The sequence below is a fragment of the Mus pahari genome, chromosome X (assembly GCF_900095145.1).
Source record: "Mus pahari chromosome X, PAHARI_EIJ_v1.1, whole genome shotgun sequence".
Taxonomy (NCBI): domain Eukaryota; kingdom Metazoa; phylum Chordata; class Mammalia; order Rodentia; family Muridae; genus Mus; species Mus pahari.
This window is the reverse complement of record NC_034613.1, coordinates 64,714,671-64,734,639: the sequence shown is the minus strand read 5'-3', so window position 1 is coordinate 64,734,639 and position 19,969 is coordinate 64,714,671. Positions and strand designations below refer to the sequence as shown.

The 19,969-nt window shown below is 39.6% G+C and overlaps 1 protein-coding gene across 1 annotated transcript in view; it reads left to right on the top strand.

The window, feature by feature from the left end:
• LOC110314352 (uncharacterized protein C2orf16-like) overlaps positions 1 to 18,837 on the top strand; it is a gene marked incomplete at its 5' end in the record, with an annotated part of 21,078 nt that extends 2,241 nt beyond the window's left edge. The window contains 6 exons of the mRNA XM_021188763.1: positions 2,308 to 2,575; positions 2,744 to 2,982; positions 3,104 to 4,437; positions 10,220 to 10,301; positions 11,114 to 11,163; positions 18,544 to 18,837. Coding sequence (XP_021044422.1) covers positions 2,308 to 2,575; positions 2,744 to 2,982; positions 3,104 to 4,437; positions 10,220 to 10,301; positions 11,114 to 11,163; positions 18,544 to 18,580 — 2,010 coding nt within the window. The remainder of the gene's footprint in view (positions 1 to 2,307; positions 2,576 to 2,743; positions 2,983 to 3,103; positions 4,438 to 10,219; positions 10,302 to 11,113; positions 11,164 to 18,543) is intronic.
• Between the last annotated feature and the right edge of the window lie 1,132 nt (positions 18,838 to 19,969).

Below are 19,969 nucleotides of genomic sequence, written 5' to 3'. Positions count from 1 at the left end.
TCTCTCTCTCTCTCTCTCTCTCTCTCTCTCTCTCTCTCTCTCTCTCCCTCCCTCCCTCCCTCCCTCCCTTGTGAAGGAACAGGTTACAATTTTAAGCACAGTCTCCATTGTGTGTTGCAAAGATGAAATACTTCCTTCTGATTGGAAGAATTGAGTTCGATGCAAAGTGGTCTAGATCTTGCAGGAAAGAGATTTGTGATACTACTTTTGGTTTGGTTTGATTTGGTTTAGGTTTAGGTTTTTCTTTGTTTGATTTGTTTATTTTCATGGATTGGACCCAGAACTTTACACATGCTAAGCAAGTGTTCTACCACTGAGAAACATACTAGGCTCCTTAAAGGGTTTCTTGATTTTTGTCTTTGTTCGTTTGAAATGATATTTCATGGAAGTCTATGATATTTCAGACTGCAGGGATGACATTAACTCCAGATTCTCTCCTTTCCATCTTCTGGAATTACAGACACTACCACTGCCCCTAGTTTTACGGAGTGCATAGGCTCCAGCCAAGGGAGATAGGTATGATAGACAAGGACTCTACCAATTTAAATACATCCCCAGCCCAAAGTTTGGGATACAATTGATAAATTGAGAAAGAAAAAAAAATGTGTTCCCTTTTGCTGTCGTCCAAGATACTCCCAACTGAAAATATTGTAAAGTATATTGACATTGCATCTATCCATTGCAAATAGTTTTGAACCATTCAAGGATTTCATACCAGAAATCACTGAGAAAAGTAAAGAAAACCAAAGTGTGGATAGTGAACCATGCATGTAAACCAACTTCTGGTAGCACTGAGACAAGTGCTGGGATTATAGGCAAGAGCTATTACACCCTGACTATATAAAAATGTTTTGAGAGATTCTTGCCACATAAGCCTAGCCAATTAAGTTGGATCTCTGGGATCCTTGTAGAAGTGGATGGAAAAGGTAGGTTCATGTCAAGTTGGCTTCTGGCTTCTGCATGCACACCACAGCATACACACCCACACATATCATGGACAAAATACACAATAGTTTTCACTATTAAAAGAAAATTAGTATTTCTTTCCTTATGTTTATGTATCTTGTAGTACCTAATTTGATGTAAATAATTTCTTATGAGACCCACAGCCCTGCTCATGCTGAATATGTACTGGACAACTGAACTATAATCCCAGCCCAGAAAATATTCCTTACATAAATATGATTATTTTATAATTTTATTCCAGTTGTACATTTATAATATTCTTTGTGCTAGCACCTTCTTCCTAATGTCAGTTACTTTGACCATCTACTAGTGTAGCAGGACATGGTAATGCCAAATATAGGGATATTTTGCTTGCTAAAGCAACATATACTAGTTTAAAGCTAGCTTTTTTAGTACTGTCTGTATAATGTCATTCATTTATTCTTACAGATTATCATAGACATTTGTCAAAGTTTTTACAGTCTCCTTGTGAGTGATTCACTATTCTGCCTCTGGTTTAAGAACTAAAAAGAATGAAAATACAGCTAAGTTATCACCACATCCATTTATTTGAATTGTACCAAGCCAACTCTTTGCTACCTTTATAGCATTTCTTTTCCACTCACTTAGTTTTTCTCCCTAGAATTAAGTATTTGTTTGCATTCAAATTTAAATTTTTAATGACCACTGGGCAGAGAAATACTCAGTAGAATAATTTGGAATATTTTTCTTTAATCTTAAGAAGTTGTATTACAGAACATTATTAAATGTAGATGTAGCTCAGTTGGTAGGGTACTTAGCTAGCATGCATGAAACCCGGAATTCAATCCTCATTAGCATATAGTACCATTTGTAGTGGCAAGTGTCTTTAATCCTAGCACTGAAGAGATTGAAGGAGGAGTTTGGAAGTTCAAGATCACAGTTGAATATGTAGTAAGTTACTGGTTATCATAAAATTCTGCAAGCTCCCCCCAAAATATCTCTTTTTCTCAATTAGGAAGTCAAATGATTTAGTTGGTAAGATTCACAAGACAGCTAATTTTCATTATTTTTATGTTACATGCATGTAATTGACCTTGTGAAAGTGACATGGTACTTCAGACTTAGGTCTATAGGTTAGTTCTATAAACTAGTACATGAAAAGTAGTATCATTCAGTCTAGGGGAAAATCACTGATAGAAATAGTCTTAAGAAGCTGATGTGGTGGTACAAGCCTATAATATAATGAGAACCTCTCAAAAAAGCAAAGGAGAGGGGGAATAGAGGAAGGAAGAAAGGAAGGAGGGATTTTAAAAATACACTTATGGCTTAATCAAATCATAGACTGTCTCATTTATATTATATAACTGGGATCCTTTACAGATAAGACAAGTCAACAGAGACAGTCAAACAAGGAGGAATGGAAACCAATCGGAAGAGAGACAGCTACAACTAGAAAGAAACCAATTTTTCTTCAGTAGATTACATGGCCTCTCCCAATCTCATGACCACCACATTGGCAGATCTCATGGCCACTATTCCAGAAGATCACATAGCCAATTGAGGAGAGCTCCTGTTCACTCAGATAGATCTCATGTCTACTCAGGTAGAACTAATAACTATACAGATAGACCACATCATGACCTCTCAGGTAGACCACATCGTAACCATTCAGATATACTACACTATGACCTCTCAGATAGACCACATCATGACCTCTCAGATAGACCACATCGTGACTATTCAGATAGACCACATCATGACTATTCAGATAGACTACACCATGACCTCTCAGATAGACCACACCATGACCTCTCAGTTAGACCACACCATGAACTCTCAGTTAGCCCACATCCTGACCTCTCAGGTAGACCACACCATGACCTCCCAGTTAGACCACTTCATGGCCTCTCAGATAGACTACACCATGCCTACTCAGATAGACCACACAATGACCACTCAGATAGACAACTTTATGACTTTTCGGGTAGACCACATCATGACCTCTCAGATAGACCACACCAAGACCTCTCTGTTAGACCACACAATGAACTCTCAGTTAGACCACATCATGATCTCCCAGGTAGACCACACCATGACTTCTCAGATAGACCACACAATGACCTCTCAGATAGACCACACCATGACCACTCAGTTAGACCATTTCCTGACCTCTTAGGTAGACCACACCGTGATTACTCAATTAGACCACTTCATGACCTCTCCGGTGGAACACGTCCTGACCTCTCAGATAGACCACACCATGACTACTCAGATAGACCACACCATGACCACTCAGATAGACCACACCATGACCTCCCAGTTAGACCACTTCATGACCACTCAGTTAGACCACTTCATGACCTCTCAGATAGACCACACCTTGACCACTCAGATAGACCATACCATGACCTCCCAGTTAGACCACTTCATGACCACTCAGTTAGACCACTTCATGACCTCTCAGATAGACCACACCNCAGATAGACCATACCATGACCTCCCAGTTAGACCACTTCATGACCACTCAGTTAGACCACTTCATGACCTCTCAGATAGACCACACCATGACCACCCAGATAGACCATACCATGACCTCCCAGTTAGACCACTTCATGACCTCTCAGATAGACCAAACCTTGACCACTCAGATAGACTACACCATGACCTCTCAGATAGACCACTTCATGACTACTCAGGTAGATCACTTCATGAACTCTCAGGTAGACCACACCATGATGTCTTAGTTAGACCACATCTTGACAACTCAGTTAGACCACTTCATGACCTCTCAGGTAGACCACGTCATGACTACTTAGGTAGACCACCTCATGACCACTCAGGTAGACAACCTCATGATCATTCAAGTAGACCACACCATGAGTACTCAGGTAGACCATATCATGACCCCTCAGATAGACCACATCATGACCACTCAGATAGACCACAACATGAACTCTCAGTTAGACCACCTCATGACTACTCAGGTAGACCACATCATAACCATGCAGGTAGGTTTCAACATGGCCACTCAGATAGATTTCATCTTAACCATACAGAAAGAGTTCTTCCTAGCCACTCAGGGATAGCTCATCCTGGCCACACAGAGAGAGGTAATCAAGTCCAAAGAGGGAGAGCTCATGATAACCATACAGAGTTAGCTCATCACAACCATGACAGCAGATCTCATCATGGCCACTCAGGGAGAGCTTATCATGGCCATGCAGGGAGAGCTCGGAACAACCAGTCATGGAGAGGTAGGAACAACCAGTCACGGAGAGGTCGGAACAACCAGACACGGAGAGGTCGGAACAACCAGACACGGAGAGGTCGTAATAATCAGTCATGGAGAGCGCGTAACATCCGGTCACGGAGAGATCGTTATAACCGCTCATTGAGAGCAAGTAGCATCCAGTCATGGATGCTTCATGAAGGAGAAAGATACCATGGTCGAAGAGGAAGAAATGGACCAAGGGATGAATCACCACCTGGATCTGAGCCAGAAACTGACAGGTAGAAACAAAATCAGTACTTTATCAATGTTAGTACAGTGTTTGGAATGATATAGAAATGTATAAGCATTTCTGTGTCTTAATTTCTAAATTTGTATTTTCCCAATTCAGACAGTGTTCCACACAGTCAGAGAAACTTGTCTAGTAACAAACTATAAAAATGATCCCTGAAAGAATAGTCTTTCAGACACTTTTCCAATTCAGGCATGTATTGGATCAATTTTGTGGCTCATGATATCAACTCACATGCATATGCAATTGCCTAAGATTATTTCCCAGTTTCTGGCCTTTCCTACTAGGCCTATCCACTACTCAGAGTAGCTACTCCTTTTGCAGCTTCCAAGCTGGTAAGCAAAATAATATACCAACAAATTATGCTAAATTGATATGATAGGATATAACTAATGGTAATCAACCTGTTTCTTTCCTTTATCTCCTTCCTTAGGAGTCCTAAAGGCTTTATCAGACAAATTATCTCTCCCTCTGTCTGTTGTTTGTATGTATGTGAGTATATGTATCTGTGTGAGAGAGTGTGCATGTTTGTGTGTGTGAGAGTGTGTATGTTGTTGTTGTTGGGCAAGTTATGACAGAGCCTGTACACATTAGGCAAGTGATTTATGTCTAAACCACAACCTCAGCCCAACAAGTATATCTTAGAGCAGTTGATCCAAATCCACTGTCCAGTGTATGCTGTCTTTAGCTGTAGGATCTTGCCTTCAAATTATGTGAAGCAAAAATCCAACAGCAGTAGCTTATATAATTTTGGGAGTTTCTTCTATTCCTGTGTCTAACAATTGAAGAGGAGGTTTCCCATACCTAGCACAGGGTTTATGTTAGGTAGTCTATGATCCTTGTGGTGAGAACTGGCACTTAGAATTGTAAGACTTCATTCAAACTACATACATCTGTTTAAATATGCACATACATAACATATGTATGTTATTTATTTTCTAATTTCTTACTGGATATTTTCTTTATTTACATTTTAAATGTCCCCATTCCCAGTCACACACCAAAACCCCTATCCCATCCACCCACCCCTGTTTCTATGATAGTATTCCCCCACCCATCCACCCACTCCTGCTTACCTGCCCTCCAATTACCCTACACTGGGGCATAGAGCCTTCACAAGACCAAGGGCCTCCCATTGATGTCCAACAAGGCCATCCACTGCTACATATGCAGCTGGAGCCATGGGTCCCTCCATGTGTACTCTTTGGTTGGTGGTTTAGTCCCTGGGAGCTTGACATACTGGTTGGTTCATATTGTTGTTCCTCCTATGGGGCTGCAAATACATTCAGCTCCTTTGGTACTTTCTCTGGCTCCTCCATTGGGGAACCTATGCTCAATTCCATGGTTGGCTTTGAGCATCCCCCTCTGTATTTGTCAGACACTGGCAGAGCCTCTCAGGAGACAGCTATATCAGGCTCCTGTCAACAAGCACTTCTTGGCATCCTGCAATAGTGTCTGAGTTTGGTAACTATATTTGGGATGGATCACCAGGTGGGGCAGTCTTTGGTGGATGGCCTTTTCTTCAGTCTCTGCTCCACACTTTGTCTCTGTAACTCCTCCCATGGGTATTTTGTTCCCCCTTCTAAGGACGGAAGTATCCACACTTTGGTCTTCCTTCTTCTTGAGCTTTAGGTGGTCTGTGAATTATATCTTAGGTATTACGATTATGAATTATATCTTGGGTATTATCAGTAAGCATATACCATATGTGTTCTTTTTGTGATTGGGTTACTACCTCACTCAGGATGATTTTTTTCTAGTTCCATACATTTGCCTAAGAATTTCATGAAGTCATTGTTTTTAATACCTGAGTAATATTGTGTAAATGTACCACAATTTCTGTATTATCTCTGTTGAAGGACATCTGGGTTCTTTCCAGCTTCTGGCTATTATAAATAAGGCTTCTAAGAATGTAGTGGAACAAGTGTCCTTGTTATATGTTAGAGCATCTTTTGGTTATATGCCCAGGAGTGGTATAGCTGGATCCTCTGGTAGTACTATGTCAGAATTTTCTGAGAAACCGCCAGACTGATTTCCAGTGTGGTTATATCAGCTTGCAATCCCACCAAAAATGGAAGAGAGTTCCTCTTTCTCCACATCCTTTTAATGACTGCTTCTATTTCTTCAGGGGTTATGGGGCTGTTTAGATAGGTTATCTTTGACACATTGTATCTGTCTAGAAAATTGTCCATCCAGATTTTCCAATTTAGTTGAATATAGGTTTTGTAGGATCTGATGATTTTTTTTGGGTTTCTACAGTTTCCGTTGTTATGTCTCCCTTTTCATTTCTGATTTTGCTAATTAGGATACTGTCCCTGTGCTCTCTGGTTAGTCTGGCTACGTGTTTATCTATCTTGTTGATTTTCTCAAATAACCAGCTCCTGGTTTGGTTGATTCTTTGAATAGTTCTTTTTGTTTCTACTTGGTTGATTTCAGCCCTGGGTGTGTTTATTTCCTGCCTTCTACTCCTCTTGGGTATATTTGCTTTTTTGTTGTTGTTGTTCTAGAGCTTTTAGTTGTGCTGTTAAGCTGCTAGTGTATGCTCTTTCCAGTTTCTTTGTGGAGACACTCAGAGCCGAGTTTTCCTCTTAGCACTGCTTTCATTGTGTCCCATAAGTTTGGATGTTGTGCCTTCATTTTCATTGAATTCTAAAGTCTTTAATTTCTTTATTTCTTCCTTGACAAAGTTATCATTGAGTAGAGTGTTGTATAACTTCCATGTTTATGTGGGCTTTCTATTGTTTTTGTTGTTATTAAAAACCATCCTTAGTCTGTGGTGATCTGATAGTATACATGGGGTTATTTCAACCTTCCTGTATCCGTTGAGTCCGGTTTTGTGACCAATTATATGGTCGGGTTTGGAGAAGGTACCATGAGGTGCTGAGAAGAAGGTATATCCTTTTGTTTTGGGATAAAATTTTCTGTAGATATCTGTTAAATCCATTTCTTTCATATCTTTTGTTAGTTTTTATGTGTCTCTGTTTAGGTTCTGTTTCCAGGATCTGTCCATTGATGAGAGTGGGGCGTTAAAGTCTCACACTATTGTTGTGTGAGGAGCAATGTGTGCTTTGAGCTCTACTAAAGTTTCCTTAATGAATGTAGATGCCCTTGAATTTGGAGCATATTCATAATTGAGAGTTCATCTTGGTAGATTTTTCCTTTAATGACTGTTAAGTGTCCTTCCTTATCTTTTTTGATAATTTTTGGTTGAAAGTCAATTGTATTCAATATTAGAATGGCTACTCCAGCTTTTTCTTGGGACCATTTGCTTGGAAATTTCTTTTCAGCCTTTCACCCTGAGGTAGTGTTTGTCTTTGTCACTGAGTTGTGCTTCCTTTATGAAGCAAAATGGTGGGTCCTGTTTACTGTTTACGTATCCAATCTCTCAGTCTATGTTTTTAATGGGGAATTGGGTACGTTGATATAAGGAGATAGTAAGGAAAAGTGATTGTTGCTTCCTGTCATTTTTGTTATATGCTTATGTGGCTAACTTCTTTTGGGTTTATTGAAAGAAGATTATTTTCTTACTTTTTCTTACAGTATGGTTTCCCTCCTTATGTTGGAGTTTTCCATATATTATCCTTTGAAGGGCTGGATTTGTGGAAAGATACTGTGTAAATTTGTTTTTGTCATTAAAAGATCTTGATTTCCTCATCTATGGTAATTGAGACTTTTGCAGGGTATAGTAGCTAGGCTGGCATTGTGGTTTCTTAGGTTCTGTATGAAATCTGCCCATGTTCTTCTGGCTTTCATAGTCTCTGGTGAGAAGTCTGGTATAATTCTTACTACATCTGCCTTTGTATGTTACTTGACCTTTTCCCTTAGTGCTTTTAATATTCTTTCTTTGTTTTGTGCATTTGTTGTTCTGATTATTATGTGACCGGAGGAATTTCTTTTCTGGTCCAATCTATTTGGAGTTCTGTAGGCATCTTTTATGCTCATGGCCATCTCTTTCTTTAGATTAGGGAAGTTTTCTTCTATAATTTTGTTGAAGATATTTACAAAGTTGGGAATCTTTGCTCTCTTCTATACCTATTATCCTTAGGTTTGGTCTTCTCACTGTGTTCTGGATTTCCTGGATGTTTGGGGTTAGGAAATTTTTGCATTTTGCATTTTCTTTGACTGTTAATGGTTTCTATGGTATCTTCTTCAACTGACATTCTCTCTTCTATCTCTTGTGTTCTGATGCTGATACTTGTGTTTATCACTCCTGATATCTTTCCTAGGTTTTCTATCTCCAGGGTTGCCTCCCTTTGTGTTTTCTTTATTGTTTCTGTTTTCATTTTTAGATCCTGGGTGTCCTTGTTCAATTCCTTCTCCTGTTTGGTTGTGTTTTCCTGTAATTCTTTATGGGATTTTTGTCTTTCCTCTTTAAGGGCTGTTTACCTGTGTTTCTTTAAGGATGTTATTTTTGTCCTTCTTAAAGTCCTCTATCATCATCATGAGAAGTGATTTTTAGATCTGAATCTTGCTTTTCTGGTGTGATGGTGTATCCAGGACTTGCTATGGTGGGAGAGTTCGGTTCTGATGATGCCAAGTAACCTTCGTTTCTATTGCTAATGTTCTTATGCTTGCCTCTGGTTATCTATAGTACTACCTGCCCTTCCTATATCTGACAGGATCCTGTCCCTCCTGTGTTCCTGGTTGTGTCAGAACTCCTCAGATTCTTGCTGTCTCTGGGATCCTGTGATACTGGGATCCTGGGATCCTGAGAACCTGGGTATGTCAGAGCTCCTAGGAGTCAAGGTGCTTCTGGGATCCTGAAATCCTGGTGTGACCAAGCTCCTGAGTTCCTGTGATCCTGGGTGTGTCAGAGCTCCTGGGAGTCAAGCTGCTTTTGGGATCCTGAAATCCTGGTGTGACCCAGCTCCTGAATTCCTATGATCCTATGTGTGTTAGAACACCTGGGATTTGAGCTTCTTCTGGATGTTGTGGGACTGGGTACAGAGTTAGTGCCCAAGTTCTTCTTAGGGCACAGGCTCAGACACAACACATATATGTTAAGTAAACAAAATTGATGTTTTTGTTAACCATTCTTGGTGTTATTTAGGGTTCCTTTCTTCTCCCTCTGTGTTGCCTTCCTCCTTTTCAATTACATCTCTCCCCTGTTTCCTTCTTATCCCTTCATAGTACCTTCATCCTATTTCACTCCTCTCTAGAGTTCTTCCTCCCACTATGTTCCCGTGTGCTTTATTGGTTTCTGAGGTTATATACTCACATCTAAGGATTCAGATAAACCACAAACATATATTTCCTGGTATATTCATCCATTTGCTTGCAAAATTCATAGATGTAGCATACAGCTATAACTGATTACATATTAATACTCTAAAGAGGAATAATTTGTAATGCTAAAGTGTAAAATAGGGGTCTAGAGAAACAGGTTGACAGTTAGAGCACTTGATGTACTAGCATGGAGACTAGAGTTCAAGTCCCATCATCCACACAATGAACCAGGGGTCCTACACAAGCCTGTAGCCCAATTGCTGAAATGGGGAAGACAAGACAGTCACTGGGCCTTCCTAGATTCCAAACTAGCCAAGAAAATGGAAGCCCTACTGTCAAGGAAATATCCACCTACTAGGTGGAAAGTGATAATGGAGGAAACATGGTGCCCTCTTCTGGACTCTGCATGTGTCTATAGGAACATGCATCACCACAGAGATGATGTATACATGAAATTAAATAAATCATTTGCATATGTTAAATCTGTTAGTGATAGGGGTTTTTAATTTTTTTTCTAATTTTTCACCCTTTATGACAAATACCAGATCTTCTGCAATAAGAGAAAGGACTGACTATTTATGGGCACAGGAACAGCGAAGAAATGAGATAATTGAACTGAATGAGGGGGTAAGTGCAATATTTTCTATTTTCTACCTCAAAATTCTATGAGATTCCATGTATTATTTTCTTTTAACTAGGCTTTTCTTTTGCATCTTCTTTGCTTCTTCAAAATTTTAGTATTTATTTGTATTCATGATTGTGACTTGTAGACGTCACCTTCTGAGCCACAGTTTTCTGATGTGTTAAGGAGGCTTACACTGATTTATCTCTAAGGGCACACTGCCTTTGATGGTCTTACATGTGTGTACAATATCAGAAACTGAATGTTACACTTGTAAGGTCAGTAAGAATAAAAGTCAAACAAAGGACCGAGGGACTCTATAACAGCAGAGGCCGTTATAAGGGGAAAGATGTGTAGAGATCTCTAGTTCAAGAAATTAGAGAGCCAGCAGCCTTCTTAGACACAAGAGTAGTTAGAGGTTGGGAAAGGGATAAAGGGTTAGAAAATCTTCCTTTTCGATGGGATCTTGGCCATTGCTAAGAGTAACCAATCAGTGTTCAGCTAAAGAATGCCAGGGGATCAGTAGGACTAGCCATTACTGAGGAGGAGAAACAGGAAGAGAGGCAGGAATATAGAAAAGCAACTTACTTTAGTTATAGTGATAAAATCACTTCAGCTTGGGAACTGTTGTGGTTAACCAAGATAGAGAAGCTTTACAAAATGGCCAAGACCATAGTTAGCAATATTAAGAACCAAGGAAAAGGAGGGAATATTGTTTAAATGCTAAGACTTGCAATTTATATATTTTTTTTAAAAAATCACCTTGTACTGAGTAAGGATGTCATTTCAATAATTTATCTCAACCTTTTCCATTTAGCTAGAAGACCACTACAGCAGTGCTGAAGAGAGTGATGAAAGTTTTGACAGGTAACTTTAGAGGGAAAATATAAAAACTGGCATCGAATATAAAATCAGCACATGGCCTTATAATATGACTTTGAAAGATCCTTAACAATTTGTATAAATAATCATACTCAGAATTAGGAAAGTTTCATTATAACTGCCTTGCTTGGTTTTATTTTTACTTCTTAGACTTTTATATATCATATTCTGATAATACATCTAAAATATAATTTTGCATCTAGACTGGATATCTCCCTACAGGAGTTAACAGTGGTGAAATCAGTGCTCTTTGAATTTTTTTCTTCATTTAAATTTTAAGATTTAAATTGTTTCTGTGCAATAACAGTGTATACTAGGCAAGCTAAATGAATGTCAACATACAATTTTCGTAGCAGTAATAGCAGGGCATTAGCCTGTGATGATATTGGGAAGGCAGTAGTTCTATGTTTATTTACCCTTTCTTAAATCTTAGTTGATATCGACCCCTGTAACAAAAACAGGATGAAATACAAACATAAGTAAAGCAGAACTTCTTGAACATGACAACCTGTTCTACAAGTGGCGGGTAGTGAGGGTCCCCAGCACAAGTAGACCATAAGAGCAGAGCTGAGCATGCACTATTAGATTTTGTACTTAAAGGCCACCCTCCCTGAAGCAAACAAAGATATAGGGAAAGGCCTGTTCAGGGAGATGGTCAGGAAAAGAAAGGGAAACAAGGGTTACCTTTATTGCTTATCTTCCTTTTCATAGGGCAGGAAGAGAAAAATCCTTATAAATGGAGACTAGCTGTCATAAAACGTGTGACTTTTACTTTTTGTTTAGTTTCCACAACTGCCTATGTGTCTTGTGTTTCTCAAAAGGATTAACTCGGTTATGGGATAAAAGGCTAGTTTATGGATGGTATATTTTGGCCTCCTACAGTGGTATTTTGGGGTGGCTCTATAAAATTCTACCAAAGATACCAGGAGAATTTATACAAATAGGAATGAGAAATATGTCACTATACTACCTTTGAAATAAACCTAACCAAAGGTACTTGTGATTTAATTGAAAGCTCTAAGTACTTTTATAGCCATGCTTTAATCTAGCCTTAGAATTGCTTGGTGGGTTTCCATATTATAGAATGATAGAATGAAATTGAGGAAGTGGTGGTGGTTATTGCTTGTTTCTGGCACTACTGGGAACCAAACCTAGGATCATGGGCACACACTAAGTGAAAAGATATATCATTGAGCTGTGCATGAGCTCTACTCTAGCCAAGGAAGGTGGTGTTTTGCTTGGTGTTGTTTTGGTTTTTAACTTCACACAAATCATATAATTAATAAAAGCTTGAAGATACATTCAAACACAGTTTGTGTTTCTACAAAACCGATATGGGTATTTTACTGTCCACAGTGCCTTTCTACAACTACAAGTACATAGGAGGTGTGATTCTTACAATACTAGACTGTTCGTTACCATTTGTTGCTTAAACAGTTACTATAGCTGTAGACAGTGGATTCAGTCTTGGCGAGTAGGATAACCACAACCAGGGGACAGGAGTGGAAAGAGGTTGATAATTTGGACAGGTAAGTGATCCAGGAACTGTTAGGGGTATCTTTGGAGTGTGCAGACTTTCTCAATTCTTGGTGAACTCAGATTTAGACAGGTAGGAAAACTCAGTATTCTCCAAAGACAGTTGTTTTCTAGTTCTTGTCTTGCAGATTTGAAAAATGAAATTCCTGGGCCCTGGGGTGGCAGGGGAGGGTTAGGATGAAGCATTTTATGGTAACCAGCTTAGAAGAAGGCATGGTTCTTATAGAGGAAGGGTGTGTCTCCAGCAACAGGGGACCATTGAAGTGGTACACTGGAGATTAGTTTAAGAGCTTAGGACAAAAGCTGGTGTGAGGTATAGAGAGGGAAATATGACGGTCAGTCCAGAGGTGTCTGGCACATCCTCACAGTATCAAGTCACTTCTTCCTGCAGAGCTTCCAGGCAGGACTAAGAGATATTAAGAAACCAGAAAACAGGAAATATAAATAAATCTCTTTTGATATCCTTGGTCTCCAGAAAGAACATTTTCACACCTGCTGCTTTGGAGCCTAGCATATTATAAAATATGCTCAATCAAAGATCATGTATCATATGTTAATATACAAAAAAAGTGCTGTCAAAATGTCTCTAGGTGGAGAATTTAGTACAATAATAAAAAATGTTCCCAGGGTCAACTGAAGTAAATGAGTCACAGACTAAAAATTTCTCTAAAGGCTTTAGATCAAATAGTAGATCAGCAAACAGATTTGGAAGCTAGGGTTATTTAAAGAGTTAAAACATTAGTAGCCCTTTCACCACCCCCACACGTGAGAATTTGCCCCAAAACATGCCTGCCTGGCATCTACCATTCCCTCACATAACACCTTAGTACAGGACCCATCCATCATCTCCCAGCTTGGTAAGTTGCATGTCCAGGTTTGGTGGCTCTTGTCTGCTAGACTCACATTCCTGAAATTGTAGTTTTGCCCTGAGTAGCCTCTTGCTAGAAGGTTCTGGGGAGGTATCTCCTTCCTAGATCATTCGAGCTGTTGACAGAACCTTGTTTCTTGCTGCTTGTCAGAGTCCATTCTTTTAAAACCAAAACCTGAACTACCTCCCTCTCCCTCTTGTAAGAGACCAGTTCCGACTTCAACAAACCCCATACATATTTCTGTTGAAATTGCAGCCTCACTGTCCTTCCTGGCTTCCACTTCTATCTTTGTCCTATTTATTGCATTAGGCTAACCAAGGTATATATTGGTTTATTTTTTTGGTTTGGTTTTTTGTTTGTGGGGTGGGGTTGGTGGGTTTGTTATTTTGTTTTTTTGTTGTTGTTGTTTTGTTTTGTTGTTGTTTTTTGTTTTGAGACAGGGTATCTCTATGTAGGCTTGTCTGCCCTGGAATTCACTCTGTAGACCAGACTGGCCATGAATTCAAAGATCTGCCTGTCTCTGCCTCCCAAGTGCTGGGATTAAAGGCGTGTGCTACCACTACTGCCTGGTGGTATATTGTAGAAGGAAGGAAGGGAGGGAGGGGAAGGGGAAGGGGAAGGGAGGGAGGAAGGAAGAAAGGAAGGAAGGAAGGAAGGAAGGAAGGAAGGAAGGAAGGAAGGAAGGAAGGAAGGAAGGAAGGAAGGAAGGAAGGAAGGAAGGAAGGAAGGAAGGAAGGAAGGAAAGAAGGAAGGAAGGAAGGGAAAGGGAAGGGGAGGGAAGGGGAGGGGAGGGGAAGGGAGGAAGGAAGGAAGGAAAAGGAGAGGAAGGAAGGAAGGAAGGAGGAAGGAAGGAAGGGAGGGAAATTTTTATAAGGAAACTAACATGAAAGTAGACAATAGAGTGCTTGCCTAGAATTTTCTAGCACTGAGTTCCATGCCTAGCACTGCAAAAGGAAGGGGGAGAGGCAAGGATGGAGGGAGAGTTAAGGAAAGGGGAGGAAGGAAAGTAATATTTATCTAATTATACATTGAACTGTCATCCCCTCCTCATACACTGTTTAGTCCACTCAAATCATAAAAGGAACAATATTTATAACAAGACAGAAAATGGTTACAGAAAGTACCTTGCTTATGCAGAACTACTGACTGCAGTAACTCAAATAATTATACCAAAAGAGCAACATGGCCTTAGGACATTTGTTGTTTTATGGCAAAGTGAGACTGTATATGATAAAACTTTTCCCTGGCATTACTTTACCTACCCAATTAAAAACTTCCTTCTTAGACTAGGGATATAGTACAGTTGTTATACTGTCTAACATGTATGAATCTCTTGGTTCATTACCAAGAAATGCGTAATAGCAGATTTACTGGCCTGTGTCTGCAACCCCAGCACTCAGGAGGTAGAGGGAATAGTATCCAAAGTTCAAAGCCGTCTTCAAGTATATAATGAGATTAAAGCCAGCTTTGGATACATGAGATGCTGTCTCAATTTTTTTTTTCTGTACTGATTACTGACACGAAGACCTATTATAACAAACCATAAACCAGACCCACTAGTAGCCATACATGATGCCTTTTGCAACAAATATCAAAGGAAGCCGAACTGGCTTTTGTATTAATTCCTATATAACCAAGCTGCCCTTAAAGTCCAGATCCTCCTGCCCCAAATCTTGGTTTGGGGGATTCTTGGTATGTGCTACCACATTGTTTACCATTGTCTTTTTATTGGGTGAGAGACCTCAAGGTTTTGATATTATAAGATGGCTTCAACCTTCTATATAATCAGGCTGCCCTTAAATGCAAATCTTCTGCCTCAATCTCCAGGTTTAGGGGATTCTAGATATGTGGTCCCACTTTGACTTTTCAGTCCCATCTTCATTGGAATATTTATGGTGCTAAGAATGGGACTCTGGTTTCACACAAGCTAGCAAGTGTTCTACCACTTTTCTGCACTCTCAACCCTCCGGCTATCATTTTTGTAATTTTTTTTCCTTTTTGTTTAACCTTGAGAATCAGTTTATGAGTTAGAAAAACGACATAGAGACAGGGCAGACGAGTTGCAAAATCAGCAGCTGCCAGGAGGAGGGAGATGAAGAAGCAAGAGAGGAAGTCCTCCTGTCTTTTAACATAGGGTCCAAGAAAGCAAACATACTAGCTGTGTGGGGAAATATGCAGAGAAAGAATAAGAATGGCCAGACTGTCAGAACAAGCTTAGGAGCTTAACCACTATTTAAAAAGTAACATAAATGAGGAAAGGAAACGTTAACACTTTTGAAGTTAGGACTCAGAAAAGTAGGTAGGTATAGTGGTACATATCAGCAAGCAACTGCTTTGTTTCTTTGGTTTGGTTTGGATTGGTTGGTTGGGTTTTTTTGTTTGTTTGGTTGGTTTTTGAGAGGGTCTCATAGGCAAGGCTGGCCTCAAACACTGTTTCCAAGGATATTCATGAGCTCCTGATCAATCTGCCTCTACCTACCAAGAACTAAGATTATAGTAACAGCTTTGATGAATTTTACTAAGGTACAATTTTAATATTATACAGTTAGACTACTCAGTTCTGTGGCTTTTAGTAGATTATGAGATGTCCCGTCTTCATCCTGATGTCATTTCTGAACATTTTCAATGTTGGCCTCCAAAGTCCCAAGTTCCTTTTTAGACACTCCTCATGCAGACCTTTCTTGCCCCACGTTCTCTGCATCCTAGTCCAAGGCAATAACAAATCCATTTTCTTCCTATGGACGTTTTGATTACTTTTGTTCCAAAATATACTACACTTAAAAAAGAGTAAAACTGGATTCATATCTAACAGGTGAAAACTCACCTAAAGATGTAGAGTAAATTGATAATAATACCTAGGGTTAGGAGTATAATTCAGTGGTAAAGCACACACATCAGAGGCCTGAGTTTTCTCAACAGCAGGGAAAAGCCTGCAGACATACTCCCTGACTCAGAACATGAGTTCTAAAGGGAGCATAGCACCTTCTCCTTCAGACACAAAGTTGAAGGCCCCAAAGTTGCTTATCTGATTAGAGGCCACTATAGCAACCTACTAATTATTGTGCCTTAATTGACAGTTGCTGGAGACCTGAAGTTGATGCTGAATTTGTTGATGGTACATACACCACAATTAAGACTATAACACGTCACCCAAAAGGAGTGAGACTGAACTTCGATGTTGGAGCGCAGACTAACCGGGTACTTATGATGGAACTGCAGAATTGCTTGCTCACTAGATATTAAAGATGCCCTGTTTATATCAGGTCAACTTGAAATCAATAAAGTTATCTTTTACATATAGGAAAAAAGAGAACCCCTTAACCCTTAATACACATGGAATCTTTTCCTGTTCTCTGCCTTTGTGCGAGACAGAAAAGTTAGGAAAATAAGCCAACCTCTTTTATGTGTGTTTATGATTACTTTTGTCTGCCTCTCTGTCTTTGTGCATCTGTCTCTGAGTCTGTCTCTGTTTCTTTCTCAGTCATTCAGTCTGTCTATATATCGACCTACCTGTCTATCCATCTATCTACACTATCATTCTCCCTCTCACACTGTGAGCGTGTGTGTGTGTGTGTGTGTGTGTGTGTGTGTGTGTGTGTGTGCACGTGCATGTGCACTTGCCTTGCTGATCCCTGGAACTGCAGCTACAGCCACATGTGAGCTACCTAATGTAAACGCTGGGAAATAACCTCAGGTACAACCTGCTGAGCCCACTCTCCAGACTGGTTTTCCAACAAACTTCAGTTGAAACACAAATTTAGCCCATAATCCTTTATCCTTAAATGCATAGCTTCATACAGGCTATGTATGATTCTCACAAAAGAAAGCAGGCATATTTACTAGACTATGTACTAGAGCAAAGAAGCAAATTAATACATGGCTAAAAACTTTTATAAGGGATTGAAATTAAAAGAATTTTCTACCATTCTTCATTGAGCAATGAGCTGAAGTAAGCAAAGTACACTAATTCATCTGGATTCTGATTATATTAGGCGTAGAAGTATGTAACATATAAGTAAGGCAAGCATAGAAGTATGTAACATATAAGTAAGGCAAGCGTAGAAGTATGTAACATAAGTAAGGCAAGCATAGAAGTATATAACATATAAGTAAAGCAAGCGTAGAAGTATGTAACATAAGTAAGGCAAGCGTAGAAGGGGCTTTGTGGTCATGTATGTAAGATGACACTGGAATGAAGTCTGAGTAAAGGCAGCCTTTGAGGTACTCTCCTCGGCTGGACAGGAAGACTCTGGATAGGAAGACTCGGGTACCTAGGATTGCGCTCACACAATAGATTGTAAAATCTCTGATTATAGGGCAGACATTTCAACTTGAGCATGTAGAATTAAGCCTGCCATTTATTCTACAGTGAAAGATACCACTGCTTGGTCTTTGTAGTAATACATTCTTCCATTAAAGGTCTAGGATTTTGCTGTTCAGTGTGGGTGGAGTACATAGTAACCTCAGGGGTAGACCAAGGATCAGGCAAACCATCCGTGATTCTAGAGTCTCCAGAAGAGCTGGTGTACATTCTCCGAACTTAAACAGACATCAGCCCCTCTCAGAGGCTTCTCAAACCATCTCAGTATGCGTATGCACCTTTTGTCTTTTCCTGGTATCTTGAACTCCCTTTGTAACCCAATCAGATTTCAAACTTCCATTACCTGGATTTATAGGTATACCAACAGGCCTGCCTGCCTCCCCAATTGCTTCCTTTGTTCTTTTTTTCTTTTCTTTTTTTAGATTTTTGAGTCACAGGTAGCCCAAGCTGACCGCTATCTAATTCAGTATTGTAGCAAAGGATAACCTTGAATTCCTGGCCCTCCTGCCTCCACCTCCAAGTACTGGATTCCAGTGTGTGCTGCACTGGGCTCTCTAATCTATTTTTAATAACCAGATTTCAAGAGTGTTTGCTAAATTGTTAAGCTCCCAAACTTAAAGCACTTTCTCTCTTTCACAGACTAACCTGTCGCTCCATGCTAGATTCACCATACTAAGGAATCTTAGAGAAGCCAGGATGAACAACAGAATGGAAAGACCTGAAGACTAAACTGCCTTTTCCTGTCAGCTGTTGGCTGCCAGCTAATTGCACTGAACCACACTTGAGAGCATACATACATTCATATAAGGTTGGAGTTTTGACTGTTCTTGTGAATGTACTTTCTTAGGATTAAATGTCAGGATTCTGTTCATTCTAAGCAATTTGAAGAAAAAGTGTTTAGCACTGTTTGCATAAAAGAAGAAGGAGATGAGCAAGAAGAAAGCTGGTTTCAATGGGGTTATTTTAGGAAATCAGCTATTTTCAGAAATACATGGGTTTTTTTTTCAATGTTAGAGAAACTGTGTAAGTTACCATAATCCTTAAGCTCTGGAACCCATACAAGTGATAAGAAGGTTTTATTCACAAAACAATCCATGTGAGTGACTTCAACTGTATGAGTATTACTTTAGTAAGCGTTTTTTTTTCTTTTACATTTTATGGATGTTTATACTGTAACATGAAAAGCAACTTAATTTGTTCCTACTTTTGTCAGAATTCTGAATGTAACTTCTTGCATTGTTGGATTTCCAAACACATGGAAGTCAATAAAGAGTACTGAGCACTGTTATTTGTTTTGTTTGTTTGTTTGTCTCAATGCTAGGCCTAGAGCCCAGGCAGGGCTTTGGGGCAGTGCGATAACACTGCTGCCACCAAACCTGACCAAGTCTGAGAACCGGTTACTACAAGTTGTCGTCTAACTTCCTTCATGTGTATACACACGCACATGTGTGCACACAACACAAACACAAAAGAAAATGTCATTTATCTTGGTTTTTTTTTTTTGGTCTTTTTGTTATTTTGTCTTTTTTTTTCCAAAGCTAAGGACCGAACCCAGGGCCTTGCTCTTGCTAGGCAAGCGCTCTACCACTGAGCTAATAGCATTTGAAATGTAAATAAAGAAAATATCTACTTTAAAAAAATTTAAAAAGAAAATGTAATTTAAAAAGAACCAGGGCCTTAAGCATGGCAGGTAAGTCTTTACTCTTGTGCTCTCTCTCCAGATCCAATAACATTTAAATATAAATGCCATGCCTTTTCTGACTATAAATATTTGGAGTAAGTAATAATAATCTTGCCATGGATGAATCATCAAACTATGATTTGGACCTCAGCCCCTAACATTCAGAATAGTGACACCGTAATTTTATTTCTTTTTAAGGTTGGTATGATAGTTAATCTCAGTTATTGATGAGCTCTAGAGTCAATTGGGAGAGGATCTCTGTATGTGCTTCTGGAGAACGGTCTTGTGTAGGTCCATTAAGGTAGGAAAAGCCACTCAGTATGGGTGGCATCATTCCCTGGGTCTCATGTATCCCAGGCTGGCCTCGTGCTTGCTATGACACCA